This window comes from Leptopilina boulardi, unplaced genomic scaffold (genome assembly GCF_019393585.1).
Source record: "Leptopilina boulardi isolate dan_hultmark-lab unplaced genomic scaffold, ZJU_Lbou_2.1 LbouV2_51, whole genome shotgun sequence".
Classification (NCBI taxonomy): domain Eukaryota; kingdom Metazoa; phylum Arthropoda; class Insecta; order Hymenoptera; family Figitidae; genus Leptopilina; species Leptopilina boulardi.
Window position 1 is genome coordinate 166,219 of NW_026137996.1, and position 23,343 is coordinate 189,561.

At 27.6% G+C, this 23,343-nt stretch overlaps 1 protein-coding gene and 1 long non-coding RNA gene across 2 annotated transcripts in view; one reads left to right on the plus strand and one right to left on the minus strand.

Annotated features, from left to right (window-relative positions):
- LOC127289957 (uncharacterized) overlaps nt 1–23,343 on the plus strand; it is a 155,110-nt gene that overhangs the window by 39,624 nt on the left and 92,143 nt on the right. The window lies entirely within an intron of this gene.
- LOC127289953 (junctional adhesion molecule 2A-like) overlaps nt 1–23,343 on the minus strand; it is a 166,913-nt gene that overhangs the window by 6,839 nt on the left and 136,731 nt on the right. The window contains exon 4 of the mRNA XM_051318286.1: nt 20,769–20,902. Coding sequence (XP_051174243.1) covers nt 20,769–20,902 — 134 coding nt within the window. The remainder of the gene's footprint in view (nt 1–20,768; nt 20,903–23,343) is intronic.

Genomic DNA, 23,343 nt, shown 5'->3' on the forward strand with positions numbered 1-23,343 from the left:
TGAAAATTCGTTTTTTATTACTAAAAAGTCTACTTCTGACTGTCTAACATTGATATGTACTACTGAAATTTTTATGTCTGACATACCCAAGTCTTGTTTTTATTTCTCAAAAAAAAGTCTGCCTACATTACTGGTTAGTACTACTGAAAATTTCATGTCTACTTTTTACTACTTAAAACCATATATCTCTCTTTATGTGATACATCTTCTCTTCTACTTTCCTAATCAGACGTTTTTTTTCTCTTTACTTTTGCCGTACCTTTTTCTTTTAATAACATTAAAAATTGAATTTTTTGGAAAAAAATATTTTAACTAAATTATTATTTGAAGTAAATAAATTGTATTTGATTCAAACTGAATTGATTCATTTTTTAACTCAAATCGATTTTTTGAATCAAATTTTATGCGAGACTAAATTCTCAGAATTGGTAAATTTTGTTAATTAAAAATCATTGTTTAATATACGTCAAGACGATGATGATCTCTTTAATATTTTAAATTTTAACAAGCTAAAATTGACGTATCTTCGATAATTATTTTTTTGTCGATAAATAACTGTCAAAACTCTCGTTAAATTAAATTTAAATATATATATATATATATATATATATATATATATATATATATATATATACCATTGAATGAGACAACAATTTAGCAAAAAGTAATTGAGAGAGATATTATTTTTATTTATGAAGCATGAAAGGAGCTTTTGTGAGAAATGTCGTATTTTGACTTCAACATTAGATTCAAACTTGGCATCGCGCCTTAAATGTCTCCAAGTGTGAGAGCTAAGATTAAGTGGTTACTTGCATAATACATTGCTTCCGCTCACAAATATTTTTCATTTGATTAAGTAACCATTGGTGTAGGTTAAATTTATTCACAAAGGAATTGACATTTTAGAAATACACATCAATATTATTTTTTTTAAAAGACAATATATACCGACAGAGGGTAAATATTATTATTTTTTTTTTTTTTTGAAAATATTTTTAATGAAATTTATCATTAAATTTTAGTAGAACAAAAATAATACACTGAATTTAAGAATAATTGCTTTGAATTTTTTGTTTCTTAGATTCAGTAATAGAAGACAGTTAAAGTCAGAAAAACTAAAATTCTTGGAATTAATAGTAGTAAAACTAGTTTTAAGTCAGACAGAAAATTTCAGAGGTTTTGTAAGTAGTAAGAGTCAGTTTCAGTCAGACAAGACTTTTCTTGTTACAATTTCGGCATTAGTGGTACAAGTCTGTTTCGGTCAGACGAGATTTTTTTTTAATTGTCAGACAAAACTGAAATTCTTGGAAAACTACTTTTAAGTCAGACAGAAAATTTCAGAGTTTTTGTAAGTAGTAAGAGTCAGTTTCAGTCAGACAAGACTTTTTTTGTTACAATTTCGGCATTAGTGGTAAAAGTCTGTTACGGTCAGGCAAGATTTTTCCTCAATTGTCAGACAAAATTCAAATTCTTGGAATGACTAGTAGTAAAACTAAATTTCAGTCAGACAGAAAATTTCAGAGGTTTTTTAATCAATAGCAGTAGTAAAAGTCAGTTTTAGTCAGATCAGACTTTTTCTTATTAAATTTTTGGCATTAGTAGTAAAATTTAGTTGCAGTCAGACGTAAGATTTTTTCTTCTATTTTCTCCTTCCTCTTGTATGTGAGAAATTGTTAATAAATAAAAAATTTCTTACAAAAATATATAAAGAATTTTTTTTTTATTAACAATATATGCGTCAATGAAAACAGTTTGGAAAACATTTTGAATTTAGTTGTGCAAAAAGGGATTAAAGGACAGATTGGCTAATATCAGTGGTAACAACCATCCTCGCGGAATGGTTTTAACTTCTAGTTGGAGACTTCAACCACAAAGCGATAAACGTAGTTTAGTTTAAACTAGGCATCTATACGTGGAATCGTATGGCAGCTACATTCACTAGAACGCTTTATGGTTTGCGGTTAACACACAGCTTAAAAGGTATGTGATCGGAGTAACCACAAGAGTGGTCCATTCCAATATTCAACTTCACTATTTGTGAATTGCCATCATTTCCTCCTAACCTCTATCCAACTATTATATCGACTTAACATGACCTTATTTGCATATTTAATTAGGCTTTTCTTGTTTATCATTTTAAACTTTCTTATTTTATCAAAAAGAATTATTCTCCTCTAAATAAATATTTGCTTTTTTTTTTTTACAAATATTGTTGGTTAAAATTTCTCTCTGTCACGTACGGTTCGATTATTAATTTAGTGGTTTTTTTTTCTTTTGAAAGTAGGTATATATGTATATATAGTCTTTTAAAATATAGAGTATAAAGTTATATATTGTATTATTTGTCATTATATAAAGAGAACACGAGATACGATACTTCGGATGTTATAGAGGTGTAAACTTCTAAAAATAGTTAAGAGAAAGGAAGAGAAAAAAAAACGAAAAGCAAGCAATTGGTAAGTGCGAACGTGCAACTTGTATCGCCTTCCATTTCCCTGGAGTACAGTAAACTTTCGGTCCGTCCTCCATGTCGTCCCTTGCCACTGGCTGTCTTCCTTTTATTCTGTCTTTTCCCCTTTTTCTTTTTACCCTATACTCTCTCGTTGCAACGTCGAACAGTCAAATCTCCAGAGATCCACACCAAGTCATTGTAATTTCAAAAAGCAAACCAAGTATTTATCCAGAAATATGAATTTTTTTTGCCCTTGTCCTTAAATCTTATTTCCATCAATAATAAATAAATTCTGTATTTGACAAAAAAAAAAAAAAAAAAAAAAAACATTTTGAAATATAATATATTATATTTCAAATGTAATAACATTTTTGTAAAAAAAAATTTTAAATCAAACCTCAAAAGGGGAAATTTGATATTTATTTTTTAAATATTTGATTTATAATTATTAAACATATTGATGTGTGAATTTTGTGGATGTGTGGTATTTTTTTCCTTTGATTATATAAATATATTTACGTTCATCTGTCAAAGGGTATATATTTGTATACAATTTTCTCGTAAATAATTGTAAAATTAAAGGTCGTTGTGTGTGTATATATAATTTGAATATTTGGTATTAGTATTTTGACTCATTGCCTGCATGCGGTGTTGATTACTGTTAAGCGATAATTATGATTTCGAAAATCGATTTTACCTGTAGATTAATTTGGTCCATCAATCGTGCACGGCTCGTTTATTCGCCTGGTGCATTTGTACGGCAATGCAAACAGGGGTCTTTCTACCTCTAGTGAGTGTGCATACTCGTCTATGTTTGATGAGTAGCTCACTGCGATATGACAAGCTGCATAATTCATTGCCATATGCTATTTACGCGATTGGTCCCAAGTTGGAATGCATGAATTGTGATTCACGGCTCAAAGGGCTTTTGTCCCACAGTGTATATGTCCCTTGTGACATTTTCATAACGAACTTATTTACATTTCACTGATATAGATATAATATCAAAAGAAAAACATTCACAATTCTTGTTAATTTTTTTTTTTTTTCCAATAAGTTGGGATGTTGCAATTTTGTTGGAGGAAAAAAAGATTTTGAAAATAAAAAAATTTTTTTTTTACTAAAGTTTTATTAGTAAAAAGTATAATTAAAAATTAATGAAAGTTCCATTTTAAATTAGTAGTTCAATTTCCAATAATTTAGATTTAGAGAGTTTTTATCAAAAAATTGACTATTGGCGCAATACTGGCGAACGCTTCAATAGTGAATTCTGGCAATTTTTGGTTGGAATATAAATGTAGGGTAAATTATTATCCAATGTAATTGTATTTCTGAACAATAATATATTTATTAATTAATGTTATGTATTAATTACAAATGTCAAAATGATATATTTTATAATTAGAAATTTAATTGTCATAATTTTGTGTTGATTTTAATTACATTGTATAATTGGAAAAGTAAATTCATTTTAACATAAATAATTTAAATGAAAAATCCTTATAAATTTAATATTTAATATTCACTTGACGTATTTTGTAATGGAAAATTATTGTCACAATAGAAAATGATGTAAATTGTACTTTGATAAACGATCTATTTTCATGACAATGATGTTTAGTCAACAGGTATTACTTTGTCTAAACTTGAACAATGGATATTTGTGAAATTCAAACAAGTAGTGTTTAAATTGTCGAATATAATGAAAAGAGACAGAGAGAGAGAGATAGATATATATGTATATATATATATAGGGTTTAATGACAATTCAGTTATTCACCCCTCTTCCACCCCCCACCCTTTAGAACGAGACTGTGGGATCCGCCTCTGATGACAGTACAATGAACGGATGCTGATGAGTAGCGAACAATGATCATCCGACATCTGTCTGTACAAGATAATTCATTGGTCGATATCATGAAATATCTCATCTTGTAATGTTTAACCTAATAACACTTGTAACATTTGCTTGTTACATGTACCATTATATCAATAAATTTTGTTTTGAAGATTTCGAATATTATCTTATAAATTATATTTTATTTTGAAAACTGTTTAAAAATGATTTAAATTTTGAGAGTAAAAAGTAAATAAAATATTTTTCGAGAAATTCGATAATTAATGATTAAAATATGTAATATTTGACGAGTACAAGGAGCGTATATGTTTCAAGATTTTATATATATATATATATATATATATATATATACAGGAAGGATTATGTAGACAGGAAAGGATGTCTTGGGTGGAAAGAAATGTAAAAGTTAGCTTTCTCTCTCTCTCTCTCTCTCTCTCTCTCTCTCTCTCTCTCTCTCTCTTTTTTTGAAATGTGCTAATGTTAATATTTCACTCGTAATATTCTTAGTTCCACGCAATCTGAGCTCAGCGACCCCTATACCTTAGCCCTCAACTCCCGGAAAGTAATCTCAGTTGATAAGTACCCGTTTTCATCTCCTCGCGAATAAAGTGAAAAGACGTCTTCCCGCGAGCCACTATCATGAAGAACATCCGCGTAGAAAATTTGCGGAGTCAACCACTAATTTTTAATGGGTTTTATAATCGGACTCAGTACCACATATACACCTATTTTATTTTAAATAGAACACAAAAGGACCTCACAATCTCAAAACAGAATTTGTTTCAAAAAAAAAAATTTTTTTTTCCTAGCAAAATATAGTTTATTGTTTTGTTTCTCACGAGTGACAAATGAATTTTCGATATGTTGTTGTAAATTCGAGGAGATTGTTTAATTAACAGAGAGTGTATTGAAAGATGTAAAAATGTGAGCTAAAATTTTTTTCTGTTTTTTTTTTTTTTTTTAACTGTTTTGAGATAGTGTGGCTTTATTGCATAGAATTTATTCGATCAAGGGTACTTTTGAGGCTGATAAATCCGGGCCCAGCAAGACTTTCGTTTTATCGAAGGCTGTAAAAGCCTCCTCGATGGGTTAGAGAAAGCTTGAATGGCCATGAATTACTTAAGCTTTCAGATGGTAAAGTTTCACTCTACGCCTGATCGAATCGACGAGTCATTTAGTTCAGAAAACATTATCTAATCCAATGATTAAATTTATATTATTCCCTTCGGCAATTTCTCCATGTTCATTAAATTTTACTTCAAAAATAACAATTAATTATGTAATTAATTAGAAGCTAATTTAAATTTTCTTTTTTTTTCTTTCGGAAAAAATTTCAAAATTCATTTAATTATAATCATTTAAAGAAATTTAATTAATTAGCCTATAGGTAAAATTTAATCAAATAAGTATTTCTAATTAAATAAAATCAAACTCGATAATGTCTGACTTGATAAAATCTAATGCGATTAAGTCTGATATCGTAAAATTTAGCTTGATAAAATCTAATTTTATGAAAGTCTAACTTGATAGAAATGTAATTTGATGGAACCGAATTTGATAAAGTCTAATTAGATAAGGTGTGAGAAGGTCTAAAATACAGCAGGTGAAAGTTAATTATGTAAAAAAGTCCCACTCTCGTCACACTGTATCAGTTTACGCAACTTTCTCAGAAACCTCCCTTACCTTACCCATAAACTATTCTTGAATTCAGTTGCATATAGTTTGAACGTGTTCTTACAATTAGTTCTATCTCAGTCTGCACCTGCAACTCATTGAAACTAATTTCCCTTTGCAGCTTCACTATTCGATATCAATTTGATGCCAGCTTCCCTTCGATTGTACCACCATCACTTCCCTCTCCTCTTTTCCCTTCCGACCCATTCCTTTAATCCAAGCAGTCGACATTCTCATTCTGAGAAAAACTTTAATGAATATTCGACGAGTTCTCTCTCACGAAGGATATAAACGAGTGATAACGACGTTGATCAAACAACTCTCTCTCTCTTTCTCTCTTTTATTTTTTTCTCTTTCATTCTTTCTTTATTTCTCTCTTTGGAAACAGTAAAGTATTGCCATTACCACTTTTAGACGTGCAACTTTACTCTAACCGAAGGTCCCTTTTTCTTCATCGGGAATTCCACTTTCAATCATTTCTTTCTCTCTTAAGCCACCAAAGCAAATGAAAAGTGTTCGACAACTTTACAAGTCTCCACTTAACAAAGCATTTAAAAATAATATTATTCCAAAGTATATTGATGAAGAGTAGCTTTACTTTGATAAAAAGTAGATTTTCAATGAGCGAATAATTTCACGTATAAATATCAATTTTATTGTTTATTAATTATTTTAATCATTCTGCATTGAAAAATAAAAAACATTACTTGATTCAAATTTAACGAATATACTTGACTATTATCAAATAAAATATTTAGTAAATAATTTTTGAAATTAAATAATTGAATTAAATAAATTGTATTTTAACCAATAATTTCTGTATTTATTACAAACATTTCAAATAATAATTATTTGTTGATAATATTCAATTGTTTATTTGAATCAAATAAATTTGTTTTCAGTGAAAGGAGAAAAATGGAAAAACGAATGAATTAACTTTTACTACTCTCTTAATTTGAATTAGTGAAATTTCACTGGTGAAATAGCTAGAAGTCGGTTACTGAATCATTTAGTGAAATTTTCACTGAAAATCAGTCATATATCACTGATTTCCAGTGAAAATTTCACTAAATGAATCAGTCAATCTGTATTATCGGTAATGGGTAAAATAGATTGACTTCTAGCTATTTCACCAGTGAAATTTCACTGATTCAAATTAAGAGAGTACTTTAAAAAGTAAAATCGGAACTGTCCGCAGCTTCTGCGCATTTCTGTCATTTTTTACTCTAGAAATAGTAAAATTTACTATTTTCGGACTATTTTTTACTATTTTCGGAGTAAATTTTACTATTTCTAGAGTAAAAGTTACTTTATTAGTTTTTTCATTTTTCTCCGTATGTGTAGAACAAATAAACGAAATTTTTTTGTTGTCCTTGATTGATATTTTACTCCAGGGAGTAATAAAAAGACTACCTTATTCCCTAGGGTTAAAAAGATTACTCTCTAAATCTGAATCAGTCATATTTCACCGATTAGCAGTAGAAATCTACTAATTGCCATAGCGAGAATTGAGCAACTGATAATTATTAGAAATTTACTGATTCAATTAGTAAAATATCAATTACTGATTGAATCAGTAATATAAATATATGGCGGCGGCCGCAAAATCTACTGAAATCTTAATTTTAAAGGTTATGTTATATACAAATTACTGTTTTACATAAGTTATTTTCTATTGCTTGTATATTCACTAATTATATTAGTAAATTTTGAAAAAATAACTGAAACTTCAGTTAAAATGAAAAGTACTGATTGAATTAGTAAAATTTCTACTAATTCAAGTTTAGAGAGTACTTTACACCTCGGGATTATTATAGACAAGAGGAATAATGAATTTACTTTCAAAGATGAATATAAAAGTTAATAAAAAAAAAAAAAATTTTAAATTAGTTTCAAAAAGAATTTAAGTTCAGTAAAATTTTTTTTTATTGGAAAATAAGAAATATTTCTATACGAACGTTGAGAAGTTTCTTTAATAAATGACAGTTAATTTTGATCAATTTGTGAGATTTTTTTTCACTATTATAATAAAGTACAAGTGGTACAATAAGGGTTGGAGTATTAAGCACTTGTGGAACTTTTTTTTTGCATATCTCTAGTTGTATAGTTTGTAGCTTTGGTTTTTTTTTTATTTTAAATGGAAGTGTTCACTTTGCCTGTCTCATTAGTCGAGACGTAACATTTTCCTTGATAATCCGGGAAAAAAACTTTCACTTTGCTGCAAAATATTCAGGACTCGAAAAGTTTTAACGAGCACTCTGCTGGCCACTTGCATTGCGGCTATAGAGAGAGGGAGAGAGACAGTATACAGAAGGGGAAAACCCCTGTTGCAGCCACAGCGTCACGTTTATGGCGCATAGTGTCGGGTTACGAACTTTTCTTACGGGCATTCTTGCACGTTTATTATGCCACGCTATTCTCTTGGAAACGTAAGTCAGAGAAAAACGAGGAAATGTTGCACTCTTCAGAGCATTGAATTTTCACAGTATATATATGTACATATATATGTATACATGATATGGCTCTTCTTGAAATTGCCTGTTTCCAAAATTCTCAAATTTCACGTTTTTTTTTTATGTTTGTGCTCCTGTCATCTTAATACAGGTGTGAATAATTTCAAAAGCTTTATTGAGATGTCTTTATGAATCTTTTTTTTTTGTCATTCAATGGTATTTTTACTAAGGAAGACATTTTTCAAATACATCTATTTTATAAAAATCATTTATTTAATCTATATTAATAATAAATATTAATTAAAAAATGTAATAATTATGTATGTATTAATATTATTAGGAAAAAATGTTGTCTTCTTTTTTTTTTTTTTTGATGGTGTTGAAAAATATTGCCAGGAAATTCAATAAATCTAGGTGAACATTTGATATTTTGTTGAGCTTGTTGAGAATTCCTTAAGGAATGGTTATGGGGAAATTTTTCTCCTAGTAAAAAATAAGTTAAATTTTTATTCCCTTCAAGGGAGGTAATATTGTCCTGAATACGTGATGTTAAACGCATTTGACATTGACTAATCGCATGCACCATGACAAATAAAATTGCCACTTTCTCTAGGGATAAAGATCCTCTTTGAAAATTAAAAAAAAGGACCTTTGCTCTTTATAAAAAACTATATTTTTATTTTCTACAAAGCGCTCACTTTAATAGTGAAACAAATTAATACTTAATATTTCCTTTAATATTAGAATTTAAAAAAAAAAATATTCAAATATTTATAAAAACTAGAAATTGTTTTTTATTTTTTTTTAAAAAAAATATGTCAAAATGATTAAAACAACCACTTTTTATTTTTCATTATACATAGATATATTTATTTAAACAAATATTAAATTCATTCCCTCAAAGGAATAAAAAGAAATATTTTTTATTTTATGAACTGATGGAAATATTGGTAATCATTTTATTTTATCATTTCAATTGGCAATTTTTTTTTTTTTTTTTTTTGTCGAATCATATATTTCCGTGAGATATCGTCATTTTTTTTAAAGCACATTTTTAAAATAATAAATTGAATAATAATTTAACTACTGAAAAGAGAGTGTAAATATTGAAAATTGATTTTGTTTTTGGAAAAGTATTGAAACATGGAGAATTGAAATTTTCACATTGAATGAAATGTTTTAAACAAACTAATAAATATTGAGTCAACAAGACGTAAATTTGTTAACATAAATTCAAGAGATAAAATTTTTATTCAATCGGAGTTATTTCACTATTGAAGATATATGGTTAATATAACGAATAAATAAAAATAAAAATTTGTATACTAAAAATAAATATAATAATTAGTTTATATATTAAAAAATAAATAATAATTTTAAATATTTAAAAATAATAAAAAAGAATTTTTTTTTTTTTTGAATTTGGAAAAATATAGTGAAAAATGTATATTCTGAAATACATTTTGCATGTCATAAGTAAATCTTATCTGACACGAATGAAAGCATAAGATAGATATTTGAAATCAATGGGAGATTTAACGAGCGAATATAACCATCAAAATCCACAACGTGAATGGTTACTTTCTACCTACATGCATGGTTTTGATCCCATGCGTCGTAACAAAAATGTTTGCTTTGATCGTTAACATGAAAAAAACATTCACATGACTGTTTTTCTGCTAACATCATCTTAATGACACTGGTCAACACGACCATACTTTCAATTTAATGTTTACAGCCGTCATCTTGTTAAAAAAAAAAAGAATAAAAAAAGAAAACCAAACAGGAAAAACTATGTAAAAATAAAATTCGTATTTGTATTTCGCTTTTAGTTTTAAATGTTCAATTCTTTTTTTTTTCTTTCATCAATAAAATATCTGTATTTTTTCTCAAATATGGATAATTAATGAATGATTTTTTTTCTTTTTTGTTTCAGGTGAGTCGAAAATTGAACAATTTCAAAATCTGTCAATTCGAAAGTGGTAATGTACTCAAAAAATTTTTTTTTTTTTTTATATAAATTTCCGGTTAGGAAAAATTTTTGTCAAAAAATTACTAGATAAAATTATTTAGTTTTTACACAGAAAAAAATTAATTAGTTACAGATAATAACTAATTCGCTTTCCCCTTAACTTTAAAGAAATAATTATTTCAGTAGTTATAGTCAATTTGAGGTCAGACTGTTTTATATATAAATCGTTCAATTGTGTATTTTATCTACACAATTTAATTATTTCTAAATTAATAAAAACTATATTAATTTTAAAGATTCTAAGTAGTATAGGTCACTGTTTAAAATTTTAATTTAAATTAAAAAATGTTAAAATAGAGTAAAAAAAAAAACGGAATTCATAATATTCAAATTAAAGTTCATTAATGTTTTATACACATCCATATAGGGCAAAAGAGTCATAAATAAATATACTTAATTTGAAAAGTAGAAATTTCATTTCTTTTAACAAGTGTGAGATAAAACGATGAGAGAAAAAGGATTTAACGTTGAACAGAGAATGTACGTCATTCCTGTCAGTTGAGGTTGTGGATCTGATCCCCACTATCTTTCTTCTTCTCGGATGAAAGTGAGATTTCTAAATTACGCATTTCATCTCCCTTGATCCCTTATTCTGCTATAAAATTTTTAACGTTTCTTTTTCAGTGTCAGTTTTCATTGAAAAAAAAAACTCTTTTTCTTTACGGATAAGAAAATTTATGCAATATCTAAATTTTCTTTTCATAACTGTCAGGATTTTTTTTTTTTTTTTAAAAAATTTACGTTTCATTTAACCTTTTTAAGTAAATCGAACACGTTTAATTAATTTAATTATCTTTTTTTAGATAATTAGATTTAAATTTTAAATAGAAATCTCAATTCCTAGAATATTTTATTTTTAATAAAAAAAATACATTAGTTGAAAGCTTTTTAATCGTGGAAGGATTTTGGTTTTTCTTATAAAAGAGCATTCATCAAAATTAGAGTACTTTCAAATTGGAAGGTTGTCCCAAATTTTACGTTACTTTAACTATTATTACTTGTACGGAACTTTGATCGCACAATTTCATTCTTTTTTACACTATTACTCAAAACTCTCTTTTAAAGTATATTGTATCATAAAAATTTATATTTACGTCAAAAAGAATTTTTATCTACAAAATCAGAATTTCTTTTTTTTTTTTTTTTTTTGATTATTTGTTGAATTTTTCCGATATATTGAAATTTCAATTATCTCGTAATATGGAAAAAAAGAGAGAGAAAAATATATAGATTTTGTTGCAATTTTGAATTTTATTATATAGGTAGTCGAAAATAAATGGGCAAAAGAAAAAAAAAAAAAAAAAAAGTCGAACGAAGCAGAAGTTTCATGGAGCGGGAAAATGTCGATTTCAAAATTGATTTGATTCTAACCTGTATCGGTGTTGCGAAGAATTCTGTAAAATATGCGATCAAGATAAGATTATTGCGATATTGCAATTTCCGGTAACTGTTAAATTTTACACTACCCTGGTAAATTCGTATTTAACATGACAGCTCAAAATTACAACGATAAAAACTCGTTATTTTATATATATATATATATATGCAAGAGCAATTTCGATACAGTTAAAATACGATTATTATCGTATAATCCAAATTTTTTGTTAGATGTCTGCTATTTTATATTGTTTTGAAAAAAAAAATTTAAATACGTAAATTATATTTGCAGGAGAAAATTTAAAAATTGGGTGATTTTAGTTGTTTTTAATTTAATATGAGAGAATTTATTTTCTGTTTCGAGGGAAAGTTTGGTTGTTTTAGGGAGCGATGGATATTGTATTGAAGTGGTACTATTTGTGTTGGCTCTTAACATCTCTCTCTCTCTCTCTCTCTCTCTCTCTCTCTCTCTCTCTCTCTCTCTCTCTCTCTCTCTCTCACTTGTTCTTTTTTAGTCATGGAAAAAGGAATGAAACCATTTCAAGAACTTTTCGCATCAAGTGCACTTTTGTAACGCATTACCGGGAAATTTCTGTTGTACACACGCAGGCTCTATTTTCTCATGAAATGCACATTGGTATAAACTCATGTTGACTTTAATATCCTCTACTTTTTCCAGTCGAGGAGAAATTCTCACAGAGAGCATTCAACAATGCTGTTATAAAAATGTAAATACCTCCTTATAAGAAGATATTACTTCCAAATATAACGGACACTCCCTCTCCTACTATGTATTATTGTGTAATACACATGTCATTTTTTGTTTCCTTTAAAATATATACATATATATTCTATATAAATGACAATATTTGTAAAATTATAATATTTTTTTCAATTTTGATATTTTAACATTAATTTGTTAACAATTTAAAAATTTTGTTTTCTTACCGAAGAAAATAAAAAATCATATATTTTTATCTTTATTTTATAACTTCATCTCGACACGATAATGCACTCGGGCTCATTTTATATTTACGTACGGAATTTTATCATTATCGGCATTGTCGTAATTTTTTGCTATATACACCGCAAGGAAGCTCTTTATGATCTTAGATTATAGGTCGACGAGACTTTTTAAAACCCTCTTTTTTTTCTCCGAGTCCATTGTAGTTCATTTCCCTATAGACAAATGAAAAGTTTACTTCTTCTTCTTCTTCTTCTTCTTCTTTTTCTTTGCAAATAATCTCTTCGTTATCGCTGTTATAAAAAAGAAAAAGGAGATTTTCTTAAATTATAGGAAAAATATATTTAATATAAATTGTCCCTCCTAAAACATTTAGAGTGTAAATTTCAAAATTATATAACATATATTGTATAATAGTGACTGCTAACAAAAATAGATTGATCAAGAGCGTGTAATTTTTGTTTCTCCTATTTTTTTTTCTCTCTCTCGTAATTCCCTATTAATTTTGTTGACCGGTAACGAGGTAAATCCGCATTTTCGTATTTACTTCCAGTCACGTGCGAGAGAACACACAATTTATATGGCGTATCCCGATATTGTGATCTCGCTATACCCATCGCACATCCCTTGGATGCGGTGGAAGGTGAACGGCCACGTGTACACATTATGTGTATACGTGGCATCGTAACGCCGAATATTGCCCTGCAATATTGAGTGAATCTAATGAGGACTTTGCCCTCGCTTCGTATTAATACTGCTTATCCAATTAGTTCATAATCCAAAGTGCTCAAACGCATTCGACTATATTAACAAGAATCGAGCTCATCCAGTCACGTGTCCGTAAACCATTAATCCAGTCAAAGTGTTGGTATGAAACCTTTAGTTATCCTCAATATATATTGTCCAAGTTGAGTTCAATTAAATATTGTGTTCTCCAATATCGACAATTTCATGTATTTGTCGTGAAAATCGTCTTTACTTTTTTTTTTCATTATGCAAAAATTTGATCTACTTAGAAATAGTGCCCTGACCAACGCCTAGCAAGTTTTTATAGTTTGGATTCTTTTTCGTAAAAAAGTTAGTGACGATTAAAAAAAATTGTACAAGTGCTTTAATAATTTTTCATTTTAGGAATTTAATTAAAACTTTTGAAACCACCAATTAAGTCGTTAACTAGATTTAAAACAGGGCTCTAACCAGCGCCTTGCCAGTTTCTCTAGATTGGATTTTTTTTTATTGTAAACAAGTTATTAGCATATTAGGTATCTGACCAGAACTTCTTGATAAAATCCCAATTAGGGTGTTAAGTAGTTTTAAATTAGGGTCATGTCCAGCGCCTGATAAGTTATCCTAGATTAAATTTTTGTAAAAAAAAGTTATTAGAAATTAAAGAAAGTTATACAAGTTAGAAATTTGATCAGAACTTTTATGCAAAACCATAATTAGGATGTTACCTAGTTTTAAATTAGCCTCCTGGTTAGCGCCTAATAAGTTTTCCTAGTTTGAACTTTTTTAAAAAAAAGTTATTAGTAATTGAAGAAAATTATACAAGTTAGGGATTTAACCAAAACATCCGAAACCTCCAATTAAGTCTTTAACTAGATTTAAAATAGGGCTCTAACCAGCGCCTTGCCAGTTTCTCTAGATTAGATTTTTTTTATTGTAAAAAAGTTATTAGCAATTGAAGAAAATTTTACAAGTACTTTTAAAATTTTTCATATTAGGTATCTGACCAAAACTTCTAGATAAAATCCCAATTAGGGTGTTAAGTAGTTTTAAATTAGGGTCATGTCCAGCGCCTGATAAGTTATCCTAGATTAAATTTTTGTAAAAAAAAGTTATTAGAAATTAAAGAAAGTTATACAATTTAGGAACTGGATCAGAACTTCTAGTCAAAACCCAAATTAGGATGTTAACTAGTTTTAAATTAGCCTCCTGGTTAGCGCCTAATAAGTTTTCCTAGTTTAAATTTTTCTAAATAAAAAGTTATTATGAATTTAAGAAAATTAAACAAGTTATAGGGATTTAAATAGAACTTCCGAAACCTCCAATTAAGTCGTTAACTAGATTTAAATAAGAGCTCTAACCAGCGCCTTCCCAGTTTCTCTAGTTTGAACAAAATAGAAATTAACTGAGCGTGCAAATCTCCTTTTTTGTTGAAAAAAAAAATTTATAAAAGGTCCTTTTAATAATTTTTTTTTCTATTTTAAAGATTTTGACCAGAATTTTTTTCTTTTTCAATAACTAATGAACTTAAATGAACTAATCAATGGGAGTTTGTCTATATAACATTGAAAAATGAAATGTTTTCAAAGTGGATATCTTTTAAAATTTGATAGAATCGTATAATAAAATTGGTAGCCATAAAGTTTGAATCGTTTCCAATGTAGAGCAATGAAAATTTGAACGTTTCCCATTTGAAAGTCATTGAAGTTGGATCACTTCCCATTTTGAGACTATCAAAGTAGAATAACGCGCACTCTTAACAGCTAATCAATTTCCATTCGGAAATATTACAAAAAAGGATTTATGTGTTCGCACTTGGAACTCGTGAAAATCCAAAAGTTTCACGATATACTATATATAATACATACATATATATATATATATATATATATATATATATATATATATATATATATATATATATATATATATATATATATATCTAATTTGGTGATATTTTATTGTTACGGGACTTGAAAAATATTTTGGCAGTAGAATTTTTGAAAATAGAATTCAAAAAATAATACAGTAGAATCATAAAAATATTTTCGCATTTTTTGTGCCTTTGAAAAATCTAGTTTATAAAATTTTGTTTTAAGAAATTAATTTTTATTTCAATAAATTTAATTCTCTTTTTATTTTTTGTTCATGTTTTTTATTTTCTACTTTTTTTTCGGTTTCTATTACTTTTTTTTCATTCTTTCAATTCCTCTTTTTCATTTTGCTGCCCCTTTTGGTCCCTTATTCTTCTACATTTCGGAATAATATTAAAAATGTCGAGTGTCTCGATCGTCGCATTTTATTCTTGGTAAAGGGGGGAAAAGTGGGAAAGGACGAGTTCAGGAAACGAAAGTTGCTCCAGTGGAAACTCGTCGAATTTTCCCAGTGGTCGGAAACACGATCAAAGCGTCCTTTCGCAAAGCGCTCCCTAGGGTGCTCGAGTCGTCTCGGTTCTATACGTCTCCCCCCCTTCCCTCCTCCTACTCTCCTTTCCCTCCATTTTCTGTCCTCTCGCTCTTCTCATGTGGCAACAGAGATTCCAAGAGGTCGCCTGAAACCGATTCAAACTCTGTTCTACCTACGCGATCACGAATCGATGGTATTTCTTGAGGAATGTCGAAATCAACGTGTAATATCGTGTCCACTCTTGTGTGTTTCCCGACTGCCACTGAAATTCAAGTGGGAATTCAAACGTGGAACTCAATCCGCAAACGAAACCGTAATTACCGTCATTGTCATGCATTCGTTCGGTGTTAATTATTATTTTAAATTCAAAATTCCGACAGTTAGAATCGATATATATTAAAGACAAAATTTATCTTTTAAGAAGGTAGAAAATTAATTTTTTTCTAGAATAAAATAATATTAATGAAAATTTATGGGGAACTTTTTGAATGGACCAACAGCATCCGACCTATAATGGACCAAAAAAAAGACATTTTTTAATTTTTAATTATCAAGATCATTTCTCGTGAACAGCAAAAGAATTATCCTCAAATAGTGCTCTATAAAAATGGAATGGAATATTTTTTGATTGGATCAACAGCATCTGAGATACAATGGACGAAAGTGGACAAAAAATTTTGAAATTTAAAATTTTCCAGATAAACTCTCCGAAATAGAAGGAGAGTTATTCTCAGATAGTGCGCTCTACAAAAAATTTATGTGGCACTTTTTGAATGGACCAACAGCATCCAACCTACAATGGACCAAAGTAGACAAAAATTTTTAATTATCAATATAATCTCTCGTTAACAGCAAGAGTTATATTTCCCAAAAAGTGTTCTACAAAAATGGAATGGAATATTTTTTGATTGGACCAACAGCATCTGAGATACAATGGACGAAAGTGGACAAAAAATTTTGAAATTAAAAATTTTCCAGATAAACTCTCCGAAATAGAAGGAGAGTTATTCTCAGATAGTGCGCTCTACAAAAAATTTATGTGGCACTTTTTGAATGGACCAACAGCATCCAACCTACAATGGACCAAAGTAGACAAAAATTTTTAATTATCAATATAATCTCTCGTTAACAGCAAGAGTTATATTTCCCAAAAAGTGTTCTACAAAAATGGAATGGAATATTTTATGCTTGGACCAACAGCATCTGAGATAGGATGGACGAAAGTGGACAAAAAATTTTGAAATTTAAAATTTTCCAGATAAACTCTCCGAAATAGAAGGAGAGTTATCCTCAGATAGTGCGCTCTACAAAATATTTATGTGGCACTTTTTGAAGAGACCAACAATGGCTCTACAAAAATGGAATGGAATATTTTTTGATAGGACCAACAGCATTCGAGGTACGATGGACCAAAATGGACCAAAAATTTTGGAAATATAAATTTTCAAGATAAACTCTCGGGCATAATAGGAGAGTTATCCCCGGATAGTGCTCTACAAAAATGTATGAGTCACTTTTCGATAGGACCAACAGCATCCGAGATACGATGGACCAAAGTATACAAAAAATTTTGAAAATTTAAATTTCCAAAAATAAACACTTATCCGCAGATAGTGGTTTACAAAAAAATGTATAAGTCACTTTTTGAATGGACCAACAGCATCCAACCTACGATAAATCAGAACAAAAATTTTCGAACGTATTTATAGTAAAAAAAATTATTTAAAAGAATTGTAGATAAATCGTGAAGTAGAGAAACAATCTCTTTTGAGATAAGGAAGGATTTGGTAGTTAGGGTCAATAAATAGGCGAACGTAATAAAATCAAGTAAATTAGTCGATAAAAAGAAATCCCTAAAGTAGTCGTCGTTAGTCTATAGTCAGACGGTTGTAAAAATAAACTTTTCTTGAGATAATGATTGTTCCCGTAGATAGTTAGACAGTATTATAATTAATAGTAGTAATAAAAATCATTACAAAATTAAGCTAATTACAGTCAATTAGCCTTTTTTTTAATTTATTTTTATTATTTATTTATATTAAAAGTAAAACTAAAATTATTTTTAAAATAACTATAATTAAAAATTAAATTATATTGTTAGAATATTAATGGCTCTAAAAAATTTTTTATTTTGTACAGATCTAATTAAATCCGAGTCGATTTTTTAAATAATCAATTTGTGCCCAGTAATATTTATTTTTTTTTTGGTAACAAATTTCTATAATTATCCACTTTTAATTAATTATAGACGAATCTTTCGAAAAAGAACTTTAATCGATTGGTATAGGTATATATATAAAAGCTAAAACATCGTTTCTCTAATTATAGAAAAGCAGTTTTAGTTTTTTTGTGATTTTTTTTTAATTGTCTTTTTTTTTAATTAAATTATTGAATTAGGTCATGGCAAAATTAGTAGTTTATAATATGGAATCTAAAAATGTAGATTTTTCATCTCTATTATAATTTTAAATGTTCATTTCCTTAATTACAAATATATGTGATAAAAATATTTTATCAAAAATGAGTTTTTTTCAGAAAATTAAAAATTTGATAATTGATTTTAAATATATCTATGATTGATATAAAACGTTAAAAATAAAAAGTAATTGAGATCAATCTATATAGTCTGATAATACAGTAGAAAATCAAAGTTTCTAGTGACGATAAGAAGGGATTATATCGAGAAGTCAATCTTCAGTCATATATTAGTTCAAGTCAAGCGTTATGGTGATAAGAGGGGTTAAAATATATAGTCGAGAGTAACTTTAGAGTCAGTCATTAGTGAAAATTCAACCTCTTTCGTTAAAGAGAGACAGATTTAAATAGTAGGTGTGTAATTCATAGTAAAATACATAAAATACTGTGTCACGAGAAAATCATAGAGAATTTATTATTTTTTCCCCTCATTTTTATGTATAGAATTAATAATAATACTAGTAATTAATTTTTGTTAAAGAAATTTCGCGATTTTCAAGTAAAAGTTTTATAGAAATAGAAACGCAACGTAAAAAATATATATTTTCTTTTAAAAGCATTTTATATATTTTCTTTGTTATAACAATTATTTTTTTAAAAAAAAGTCCAGTGGTAAGCGATATGTGAAAATTACAGGTATGTAGGTTAATTACAGTTGTATCAAGTTTAAATTAATGACTTTTTTCATATAGGTCAATTTGAATGAGAGATGGTTTTGAGATTTAGAGCGCGTTACAAATATTGGATTAAATTGGAGAATTTTCTCTACTTCGTCTCTTGTATTTAAAAACTTTTACTTTCTGATAATTTAAGCATGATAATATTCATAAATATTTATATTCTTCTTTCATGTTGAATATTTATTTTTTTCACTTTTAATAATTATGTTACGTTTTTTTATATTGCGTCTAATCTTAAAGAAAAAAAAGAAACAAAAAAAAATAATAAAAATGTGAATGAAAATATAAGTTGAAAATATGTTACAGTGTTTAGAGATAGAAAATTGAATTTGAGCCTTTTTAAAATGCTCATCATTTGAGTAATGGATAGTTAAGGAATTATGGTTTGAATAATTAAGTAAGTTATGACAATCGTTAATCAAGTATGAAGGTTTCTGTAACAAAATACGTGGAAAGTTTTGCTCGCAAAAGAGAAGAAATGAGATAATATGCATAAAATGTCTTTATGAGATTCGTAATTAGTGACATAAAGGTGTTATTTGAGCTTAAAGTATATTCCTTCAGACTATACTTTATTAAAAGTATATATTTTAATGTTTGCCTCATAACCCAGATTTTCTTAATCCTATTTCATTGGGAGTGAAAAGGTCACATTTTAAATGAAATGTTTAAATTAGACTTTTAAACATGTCTTTTGACACGTAAGATTTCATTTTAATTTTTTTTTTTTTTTTTTTTTTTTCAAAAAAGAAAAAGACGCCTTATTAATTTTGTAATCAAAAAACATTTTCATCTCGTTGCACAAAATCATAAGAATTTTTAATTGCTCCACCCGCAGTTAGAAATGAAAATTAAAAAATTAATTTTTTTAATTGCAATATTAGGTTAGGGGTAAATTTCTTTATTTTCTGTATACTATTTTGGTTAAGATTAAGAGAGGCAAAATCTCTAGAGGCATAACCAGAAGTGTCAACCGCAATTTTCTTGTGTGCAAATCCGCAAGCAGGAAGAACATACCGCGTTATTGGATAGTAATGTACTTACTGGCGAGATGTCGACATTGGCGCAGAAGTGAAACTAGATTTCATGGCACAAAAAAAAAAGAAAGGAAAAAAAAGTGCAACATTCAAGTCTACATAATCAAAAGTGACAGGGAGAGGAGGTTATTTTATTTTGTCGTGTAAAAGCACGTAGGAGATAAGGGAAGCCTCTTCGATTTCCCCCGCGAGGCACTCAATTTCTAGCCAATATATATATATATATATATAGTTTCGAAGTGAGCTACCCTCATTCTTGAGCAATAGGCCGATTCACTGCCGTTCCTTTTAACCATTGAATTCACCCAGCGGAAAAGATTGTATTAATTTTTCTTTTCAAGTGGAAAAGCGAGAATCGCTTTTTACTTTGCTTAAAGGAACTTCTACTAAGGTGATTCCTCGATTATATAGGTGGAACATATTGACTTTTTATTACCTCTTTCTAAACTCTGATACTTTTATATCATATAATTTTTTTTTTTTTTTTTTTTTTTTTTTTAAAAAGGTTAATTTATTTTTTAACATCTTTTTTTTTGTGAAATTAAAAATTAGGTTTTTGTTTTATTTAGTAAATATGTTACTTTTTTTTTTTTTAAAAAAATTGTTTTGTATTTATGAAAAAAAAGTATCTCACCGTTTCTCCATTAATGGTCCAATGCATTTTTGCCTTTGGAATTGAGGCAAAAGCTGTGCAGTTAGCGGTGATATTTTCACCAATTGTGTATTCACCAGCCAGACCGTTGATTTCTGGATTTCTTTCCGGTGGTACTGAAACACCAATTTGATTTATTGCATAAAAATTATTTTCAATACAAATATTATTTTAATATCACTCTATGTGTATATATTTCTCGCATATAATAAAATTAACCCTTTCGAGTAATGTTTTTTTTAAGGGACTTTTTGTTTTTTATACTGCTATTGAAAAAAAAAAATAATTTTATTTTATTCAAATAATTGCTTACTTGAATATTTTTAAATAAATATTTACTTGGATTAAATAATTTTTTAAACCAAATAATTGAATTAAATAAATTTTATTTTAATCAATAATTTCTGTATTTAAAATAAATACCATTTAATTGACCTAATTATTATTATTATTATTATTATTATTATAATTATTTAATATAAATAAATATTTAATTGATTTTAGTCAAGTAATTTTTTTTCAATGTGTGGCTAGAAATTGTCAATTATTTTGCAAAATTTTGAATGACTTTTCAATTTGTGGTTGTTGAATTACAATTGAATTTGATTTCGAGTGTGGAAAATTTTATTTTACAATATATATCTAGTTTAATGAATATTGACGTTCATTGGTTAAATAGGAATATAATCATGTTACATGATATTGAAACACTTGAAATTGAAAATCTGACCTCTCGTGAAATATTTCGGTACTTGTATTGTAATTTAGGAGCTAGTAACTAATAATTAGCTTAAACAGCAGAGTTGCCAATGCTCGAAACATTGTGCAAATATACACGTCAAGTTTGCGCGCGTTTTGTATTTGTTCCACTACAGTAAATGGTACATGAGAAAACCAGAAGCTATATACGAATATTCAAATATATATATCGAGAGAGAGAGAGAGAGAGAGAGAGAGACCTTCGGATATTGCGATATTAATTAAACCAGTACTAAGCACAACGGTGTCTGTTTTTGCTCCCGAACTTTCCTCATTCGAATTCTGTTCACAATTCGCGCAAAAGCCACGCGAGTTTATATATGAAGCAACTTCACCTGGATCACGATTTGCAAAATTTTATGTCCATTTTCTAGATCCACATCTAGTTTTTTTTTTTTTTTTTTTTTTTTTTTTTTACTTTTCATTTCACTTTGATATTGTTCAGCTTTTTATTTTATTTTATTATTTAAATTTTATTTTTAATATACCGATTTTTAAAAGTTTTTTTTACCGTTTTTTTTTTTTTAATATGGTAATAATAGATAATTGCAAGTTTTATTTGATGATATATAATTATAGATGAAAAATGAAAAAGGAAAAAAAAAATGTAATATTTTTCAAGTAATTAATTTTGTTATTAATTACTTTTTTAATTAAAAATTTTAATTGTTAGTTTTAAAATTTAATTACATATTATTTTATTAATAATAATTTAATTATTTAAAGGACTTTTGAATATTTTGCATCTATTTGTTAATATTAATGGTGTTGCATAATCGAATTATTAATAAATGCTTTTTCAGTTTAATTGAAGGTAATTAGCATATAAAAGCCATATTTAGGATTAGAATTAATTTTCATCGTATACTGTTCACTGATTATATTTTTTTTTTGTTTTTTTTTTTTTTTTTGATAAATTAGTTTTTGTTATTATTTTATGAATTATTATTAAAGATTTTATAACTGAAAGTCTGGTATAAGATAACCATTTTTTAGTAATTATTTTTCAATTAATAAAAATAATTTAATTGTTGACTTGATAGTTTTATGATTTAAAATAAGAAACTTTATTTATTATATTATTTATTACTTATTACTATAACACGGAGAGAAATAGACGGTATGGGGTACTATCTAGATATACGGACAGCAATCTGGATTCTATCAGTTACTATTCAGATTGTACGAAGTAACATCTTGATTGTAGTGGGTAACATAACCATACATTTTGTAACATCTTTGATAGTACCGGATCCGGATAATATCTACTTTTTACCATCTTAACATCATAAGTTCTTACCATCTATTTCTCTCCGTGAAGTTATAAATAATAAGTTAAGTTTATTATTTCCCCTGATTCAATTGAATTCGAATTAAATTATCCAATGATTAGTGAACACAATATTGATTAATTTCGACAAGAGTTATTTAAATTCGAGATTTTTTTCTCTATATAATAAATTATTAATTAAAAAGTTTGCTCTCTCTCTCTCTCTCTCTCTCTCTCTCTCTCAAAATGGCTGAAGATAATTATTAATATGAAATCCGCGGAGAATTAAATTGAAAATTTCCATAATAATATTTGTTGATTCATTGAATTCTAAAGGGTATTTATTAGTAGCAGTATATTTCGTGTGATATAACATTATTTCGTTTGATATGAATAAATTAACATTTGTTCACTATTGGAAGGGGGGGGAGGGATATTATGAGTTATTCGTGAATACAGTTTATCAGCATTGATGACATGCGAAAGTGTTCTAGTGTCGATTATTAGTAGGGTTATCAGCTTGATGAC